At 40.4% G+C, this 8821-nt stretch overlaps 1 protein-coding gene across 1 annotated transcript in view; it reads right to left on the bottom strand.

The window, feature by feature from the left end:
• The window catches only part of LOC123967305 (C-type mannose receptor 2-like), a 14654-nt gene extending 6389 nt beyond the window's left edge, over positions 1-8265 (bottom strand). Inside the window, exons 1-4 of the mRNA XM_046043375.1 lie at positions 8064-8265; positions 2937-3341; positions 1309-1482; positions 949-1118 (exon numbers count right to left, since the gene is read on the bottom strand). Of these exons, the coding sequence (XP_045899331.1) occupies positions 949-1118; positions 1309-1482; positions 2937-3341; positions 8064-8190 (876 nt within the window). The 5' untranslated portion in view covers positions 8191-8265. The remainder of the gene's footprint in view (positions 1-948; positions 1119-1308; positions 1483-2936; positions 3342-8063) is intronic.
• Positions 8266-8821: the final 556 nt, after the last annotated feature.

The following is an 8821-nucleotide window of genomic DNA, read 5'->3' as shown; positions in this document are numbered from 1 at the left end:
CACCACAAAGCTTGTTCAATCATGTTTTTATCAACTTAGAAATATAGCTAAAATTCGATCTATGTTAACTTTTAAGGACACCGAGACCATTTCACACGCCTTCATCTCATCACGCCTGGATTATTCCAACAGCCTTTTCACCTGTTTAACCCAAAAATCTATTGATCGACTCCAGACTGTCCAGAACTCAGCTGCCAGGCTTTTAACCAGAACAAAGAAATATGACCACATTACCCCTATTTTAGCTTCATTACACTGGCTCCCAGTATGTTTTAGAATTGACTTTAAAATTCTATTGATCACTTTTAAAGCTCTTCATGGCCTCTCGCCTTGTTATATTTCTGACCTTTTAGTCCCATACGCACCAGCACGTACCTTGAGATCCTCGGGCAGAGGTCTGTTGTCTGTTCCAGAGTCTCGACTGAAAACTAAAGGGGACAGAGCGTTTGCTGTCAGGGCCCCGAGGCTCTGGAACAGCCTGCCCGAGGAAATCAGGTCGGCTGAGTCAGTGAACTCTTTTAAGTCCCTTCTTAAAACATACTTTTATAGGAGAGCCTTTCCCGATCTTATTTGACTTTATTTTATCCCTTTTATTTTATTGTATTTTACTAATTTTATATAAATTTATAATATAATAATATAAAAAATATAATTTTATATTTCAAATTTTTTGTATTATTCTTTACACTTGTTAAAGCACTTTGTAACTTGTTTTTGAAAAGTGCTCTACAAATAAGGATTATTATTATTATTATTATTATTATGTCATGTACTGGTTCATACATAAAGTAAGTCTTAACAGCATCAAGAAATTTGCATAGGCTTTTTGGGCTTTTGTGCCATGGAGGTTTGGGGAAAATATCAATGCATATAAAACAAGTGTATTTCAAGTAGCTACAACATTGACTGGATTCAGCGGCACACAAATTTACATGTGTGCACACTGACTTTACCGTTGATGTATGTCTGCTCATGCAGCTTGGTGATGCTTAGCAGGTCTGCCCCCTGCTGCTGGCAACTGATCCGAGCTTCGCTCCATGACAGTGTAGCCTGGAAGTTAAACTGGTAACAGCTGTCTGTCAGCGGGTCAGTATCCCAGAATGTCTCACAGCCACTGCCTGACAGTGAGGGTAGGAGATAAGATGTTCGTTAGACCAGGGGAGAAAGCAGAAAGAAATAACAGTAAACTGAACAGCTGGGTGAGGGAAAATTGTGGTGAAGCTCTCTTTTTGGTACTTTCTACAGCTTTGCCAGAATGAGATGAGAGATTTAAGAATAAAGTCCTGAGTATGCAAAGTGATAACTCACTCTTGACAGGACAGAAGCCCCACCGCTCGTCCTTGCCATAGTCGAAGGTGGTGGCACACCAGAGGTGACCGTCCTCACGTCCGATACTAGTGCAGTTGTGGAACCACTGGCCATCATACAGGAAGGGCAGATAGCAGGGGCGACCATGAGAGTTCCCCTGGATTGTGTAGATCTCTGGGGATCAATGAGGGGAGAGACTTTAAATCCCTGCATGCTGCGGCAGAGACGGGCCATGCTTGTGTTGTCTAAAGTTATGGCTGTGAACTGCACTGAACTGAAATATCATATGTGTTTTCTCAGTGACTTATAATCAAACACTGGGTAAAAACAGAGGATGATGTTACAGTCAAAACAGTAAAGTCAAATAGTGGTCAGCAGAAGGACAAAACAAATACAAATCGCAGGGTATCAGGGAAACTAAGTATCTTTTATCATGAACCTTATGTGAAAACAGAATCAACAGCTATGAGTTCAGAAAAAAGATTCAATCTATATGTTCATATTCCAACGCATGATCTTTAAATGATTGTAGACTAGTTTAACTAAAAGTCTATATGTGATTTATGCAGTTTGACAAAATGTCCTGAGGTTGCCTTCTAGTCTCTACATTCCACCAGAATAGTATGGTGAGACGAAAAGGGCAAGAGGGAGAGAGGGAGGATCTGTAGTGTCACCAAAACAAGTTACGCCAATGGAAAGTAGGGCAGACATGTTAAACGAGGGAGGAAAGCGTTCTGAAGCTCCCTCCTTGACTTCCCTCTCTGCTCCAACCGCTGGCTGGCTGGCTGGCTGGCTGGCTGGCTGACTGCAGTGGAGGCTGACTAATGTCAGAGGCATTCCTCTCCAGCAGCGAGTTGACTTCACAAAGAAACTTGCGAAGATCGACACTTGAAAGTTAAAAATGTCAATTCACCCAATTCCCTTGCCACAAAAAAGTAAAAGAGACTTAGGAGAGGGAGGATACGGAAGAAAGAGAGGGGAAATTTTCTGGTCTTACTTTTATGGAAGTATCGGGTTTTAACTGCAGTCAAGCGGAGTCTGATAGCTGTACCTTTGTATGACTGAGTGAGCCTCGCAGTAGTTTATCACTGAACAACTGTGACATTCGATATTGGCAAGAATGGCAGTGACAGCGGAAATGAGGCTTAGCTGTGATCCACCATGGTTAGATTTAATCTGGACTGAAAACTCTATATAAATACAAATATAATTGAGGGCAAGGACAACTCTGTGTGTTTGCTGGAGTTTACAAACACCAGCAATGTTTTCCTTGGCTTTCTGACTGGCAGACAGCAACTTGTCCTCAGAGATTCCCTGGAAGCAACATTTTGCTATATCAATTTGATCAGATACAGCTGTGGTATTCACAACAATATCAACTCTATCTGTTGCACTGAGGCAGCACAACATACAGTGAAGTACATCTCACTGGGTAACTGTATGGGGATTGAAGATGATTTGCAGACTCCTCCAGTGGGTACAATATTTGTGTGTCATTTCTTGTTTATTTGTTATTGTGGATATTACTTGGTTATTATCATTATTATTACTTGTTTTTTTTATCTCTTTTCATTTTTCATGTTACTTTCCATGCAAATCCGAACTTTTTTGATTACAAGCATGCTTACCACGATATGTTTTAGAGCACAGGTCCTGCACGCCACCATGCAGTGTCCATTTGAGCGTTGAAGGAGGGGAGGTTGAGGAGGAGTTCCAAAATGAGGGTGAGGGAAGGTAGTTGTTGAGGTTGTCCAACACTTGGCCACAGGTCCATGTCCAGCGTACTCTGGGGGGCTCACGGTCACAGGTGTACACACCCAAGGGAGACTTGTTCCCGATGGAGGTGAGGTTACCAGTGGTCATGCCCAGGCACAGCGAAGAGCCCAGGTTGAACAGGCGACCCCGGGTCACCCATTTCCAGCGCTGGTTGACTTCCTCACAGGAGGCTGACAGGACGAGGGAGTGATCCCGCACTCCCAGGCACCCCTGGGCTCCCTCATGGAAGAAAGCAAACTCGTCAGAGTCCAGCGATGCTGTGCAGACAGAAGGAAACAATGACATCAGTCAATAATGCTGATTAAATCAGGACTCCATGTTAGCAGCAAATGCGGCAAGAGAACATGTCAGGGGCTGGATCAATATCTCCATTAATAGATAGATGCAGTGCTGGGTTAGAACTAGTTTGAGTTGTGGCGTCTGATGTCCCTGTGTAATACAATTTAGCGTTATAAATCCCCTAAATATACTATTATAACTCTAAAATCCTACACACATTACATGACAGAGCTCTCAGCAGGAAGTAATTGCAGTAATGTCATGCAATAAACTGTGAAAAGTGATTGCAATGTTAGCAATCATGGTTGAAATAATTTAACATGCACCAGGAATTTCAAGAATTCACTCCATTCCCAAAGTCTGACCTGAAATTACCTCTCACTTTGTCTCACAAATTCAGGTCTGAATTTGATTAATTTGATGAAATTGTAATGATCGGCAGTGGTGAAATGGGTAGTTGTTTCAGTCTGCAGATTTCTCACTGCTGAAGACTGATGCCTTTATTGGCATTACTTCAGTCTGATTTTCTGTCAAGTGTTGAACTTGACACACTCATGGCAATGGTTAGGCAACAGCCTCAATGGCTAGATTTCCTGTAACAAAACTCAACAGCCTTTCTCAAAAAACTATGTGGTTTTGCTTTTTCTAATTTTTTTTTTTTAGAAATATCGGAAATCTATTAGCCAGGATTGTGAATATAACAGTGTGTTGTTGTGAGTCTGTGTTAAAGTGGAAGAAAAAACGTAGAAGAAGAAATACAAGTGTAGGAGTCACTCTGTATTAAGGTCCTGTTAAAATGATAAAAAAAACACATCCCCAAACTACACATAAATCCCCTCTCTCAGACCTGAGATTCAGAGGAGAAAATGTGAGATCCTCAGCATTCCTACTCAGCAAGCTCCTGTGAGAGGCCAGGAAGTGGGGTAGGTGGGAAAAGATCACTGGACATTTGGTTGAAAAACACAACTCTCCTATGCTGATACTTCAGTCGTCTCGGTCTGCGGCAATCCCCCGTTTCCTACCTCGCAGCTAAAACACTCCAAACCTCCTGTCCTACTTTTATAGACACAGAGACAATGGAGTCTCATCAAGAGCTCCATAAAAATCCCTGTAATCTGGAGAAAACCACCGACACGCCCGTTTTCTTGCACTCAGCCTCTGTGGCTGAGTTTCTCAGAAGCAGTGTTAGCTCATTTGGTCAGTAACAAACACAGTAACAGCACAGTGGCAGAGTGGTTCAGCATAAGTTTGAAAGTGCTCTGCACAGTGTAATCCGATATAATCACCACCCCGCTCTTATAAAGCCATCCATTTTGTAGTAACACCCAGCTGTTAGGTTTGTTTACTGCCAGTTCATTGTTTCAATCACGAAAGATTTAAATCAGAGAAGTGAATTCCCCGACAGGGACAAAAAAAACTTAAATGTCCAGTTAACACAAAACATATCAGTTGCTTTTGGGACAGAACTATCTTTCCATGGGTCTGTTATTCTAGTCAATCGTATTAATCCAACATAATCCAGAGCTGCATCAGTTTTTTAGCAAATGCCAGCAAAGACCTGTTTCTGTGGAAAATCCCTGCCTGGTGTGTCCATTGAGTCAAGAGTTAAAAGGCAAACTTTTGTCAGATCTTAATCTGCTGATTATTTTCTTGATAAATGAATGAATCATTTGAACTATATAACACCAGAAAATAGTGAAATCATAATTTCCCTAAGCCCAAATTGACTTATTTAAATTACTCGTTTTGCCCATTCAGCAATCTTAAACTGATACACATTAAGTGTACTAACATAGAAAACAAATATTCACATTTGTGACAATACAACTGGTGAATGTTTGCTTTAAAAATTATGTCAATGATTAATAAATAATCAAATTCTTTAATTCATACATTTCCTGTCGATCAGTCGTTTCAGCTCTAAAGAATATTTTGTATTAAGGGCACAGGATAGTTATATATACCCTCTATGACAGACTTTTCCTCAGTTCTCTGTCGTAATTCAACTCTGCTCTGTAATTACAGTGGGATGTCTACCACAACAGACGCTAAAATGTTGACTTACGTAATCTTAGCTCAGGATTTAGTTCCACTTCTCATTGCAAGTTAAAACCTTCAGGAAACTTGAATAGCTGAACTTACACAATACTGACTTGTTAGCTAGGCGAGGGATACATGACAATATATCAGTCTTATGCCAGTTTGTCATCTTCACAATGGGAATTAAAGTAATTTTTAAAAGTAGACTCCAAAGGCTGTGCCAACTGTGCCTGTGGGAAGATTTTCACACTGGAACCAGCCCAGTAAAAATCAGCATTCATATTGTGTGTGTTTAATTCACTTCAGAATGTGCATATAAGCTCAATATTAATATGGTGATAATATGAGATGCTCTTGGCAAAAGCTTTTGAACTACTAGACAACCTGAAGCTGAAGTTCCAGACAGCAAGAAGAAAATTCAAAAAGAAGTTTTAATTCCAGTCTGGAGGGGACACAACTGGATGTTTGATGTGAGAAAACTCCCGGGCAATCAGAGTGAGTGCAGAATTCCAGATTAACTTTAAGCCATTGAGCCCTGTGAAAGCTAAGCCACAACAGCTCTCCTGCTGTGATCTCATCCTCTTCTTTGCCCCTGTCACCCCTTTTTTCAATACTGAAGACAATTTTCCTGCTGAAGAGAGAGGCTGAAACCCACAGCCAAGAACAAACAGCAACACCCACCAGAGAGGCAGATATTCCCAGAACCTCCACCTCCTCAATACCGTCATCTGTTGGACCAGGTTTGGGGACAATACTTAGGAGCGTGGGTGATTGTGAGTCTTGGCCTGAGACATTATGATTTCAACAAACCTGATATCACACTGTTTGGTGGAGCGTGAGTGTGACACACTGCTGCTACCAGATAATTAAAACTAAGTGGACTGTTTTCTTTCATCCATTTATTTTATATACTTATATCTAATCTAAAGATCTAGACTGAAGAGTGCGCAAAAGGCTTTTCTAGTAACCTATTCCTTGTTTTTACAGATGTCTGAGATATAAAAAACAGACCTTTAACTGGTCAGTGTGACTAAATGACAACCAACAAATAGACAGGAAATTCCAGCCTGCTGTGTTTGTTTCTTTGGTGTTTTATGGTGGTCTGCCCTTTGAAGCAACCAAAACTGTGGATAGGTTTTTCATCATCTGTGAAGCATGGGTGAGGAGAGAGAAGGGCTATCAGAAGAGCGCAGCATATTTGCAGCCACGCTCAGAAGCAGAGGTAACTGGAAGCTCTATAAAGTGCGCATCAAATTTAGAAACCAAAGTGAAAATAAGTGCACACTGTCAAAACTTTACCTCAGTCCCACACTTACTACTCATTATAGAAGCTCAAATTAATTTGATGGGTGTTTTGTGTAAGATTGTGAACAACTCCACGCATGAATCTGAAACTTATTTTGACTGACTTATTATTCTCCATTTTAGTATGAACATTCATGCCAAAATAACATCTGTTTCGTTGCAGTTCTGCTAGTCAGGAATCAGGTAAAAATATCTTCATTTCCTAAAGAAATCATCATTATAGTATCATCATTATCGCACTTTTTCTTTCCTCCATTGAGTTCCACACAAGTAAATTGTAAAAATGCTACAGGGCAACACAAACTCTCATTTCCTATGATGTTACACAGGGCATGAAAGTTCATGACAACATGCTGAGCTGTTCCAGATCAAAGACATTTTCAGTGCTAAACTCTGGCGGCTGGGCTGGTGGATATAAAATAATTCATATAACAAATCCAAAGAGACACCTTTCATAAAACAAATCAGCAATGATTATTTCCCCCCTAGATCCTTCTGCAGCTCATCCATTTGGTCCAAAAGTGATTGAAAAGGGATTCTCAACTTTGTCAACACGGGAGTTTGACGGCAAGTCATTTTAAAATTAAAAAACTAAGCCTTGCCAAAAAGAGCTCCAGATTATTTAGGATGTGTTTCTAGAAGTATATTGTTAGGGATAAGAGTGTAAACCCACATAATCTTTGTATTTTAATCTAGCAAAAGTACAAAAAACTAGGTAATAGGTAAATGAACAAATAAATAAGCAGTGGTAACTTTAAACACTTTTTTGTAAAATTAAATTGGTAAAATGAAAATGATCAGAAAATGTGACCATTTCTTTACCCTCCATGAGATATATAATTCTATGTTATGGGATCTCTTTCCTAATGTAGTGGCAGTTCAGGACTGGACTGAATGTGTTAATTGCAGCCTGTAACAGGATGTAAAGGTCACATCTGCCCGCGGGGTGCCAAATGAAGCGTCACACCACGTCAGATTTACAATGAAGCCTTAAAAAAACCATCCGGCACAAAAATAGAACAAAAAGATGAAAACGTGCGTTGCTTTGCGGCTTTAAATAAATTATTTAACGCTATAGCCTAAATCACAACAGAGAAACTAAGCCAGTAGTCCCTTCCCTCCTCCCCCCGTTTTTCTACACATCTGGTTCCACTCAGTGCTCGGACTTTTGGTTCGTGGCATACCAAGGCACCAAATCCAGAATACGCAGGAAATATCTTTCAGTACCTGCTTCCTCATGCATTTTCGGTGTCGAAGTCGTTACCAAAACAAGGCATGCACAATAGGTTAAATGTCTGCCCGGTTTTTCGACTTTTATATGAATGAAATTAAGCGAAAGTTGAGATTTTTCTCACCAGTAACGCTCCTCTTCAGTTCCAGACTAAAGATGAATAAATATAAAGTGCATTTGTAAAATATAAGTTGCCCATTTGTCCATGTTCTCCTTGATTCCTTGTTTCGGTGATGGCCGTTGCCTTGCATGCTCACAACTACAACACACGCACAGGCTGCGAAAAAAAAAAAAAAAAAACCCAACGTGAAAAAAAGTGAAGCCGGAGCAGCAACTGCCACACTGTTTTACTTTGAGAACGGATGATGCAGGTTTGGTGAGTTTGACCGCTAGAGCTCCGTCTGCCTCTCAGTCAGATGAAACTGAAATGAATGGGCCAGCGTCAACAATGTGTGTGTTTGTATGGTTCCCAACATGAGGTCCGGGGACCTGCAGGCGCCTGTAGGATAGCAACGAAGCAAGTGGACTGGTGACAGTGAAAAAACAACTCTAAAATTTAGTATGCATAAACCTGAGAGCCTCTTTTGCACAATGCTCTTCAGATTTGTTTCTCTTTTTTGTTGTTTTTGTTTTCATTACAGGCTTGTCTTTGGGGCACAGACTCAGTTAGTGATTTCCAGTATTATAGTTATTTAGTTTGCAATTATATAGTAATGTTCTTCGGGAAACACGTTTTTTCCTCCAGAAACCCTGACAAGTTTGTATGATGTAAAGTATTTTTAAGTTTTTAACATGTACATCACATGTAGGCTATATGGAAAAAAATCTGCTCTAATGTTCATGGACATTAGAGCATATGCTAAGCCAAGTATGTCAGAAAGG

This window comes from Micropterus dolomieu, linkage group LG02 (genome assembly GCF_021292245.1).
Source record: "Micropterus dolomieu isolate WLL.071019.BEF.003 ecotype Adirondacks linkage group LG02, ASM2129224v1, whole genome shotgun sequence".
Lineage (NCBI taxonomy): Eukaryota > Metazoa > Chordata > Actinopteri > Centrarchiformes > Centrarchidae > Micropterus > Micropterus dolomieu.
This window is presented reverse-complemented; position numbering and strand designations above follow the sequence as displayed.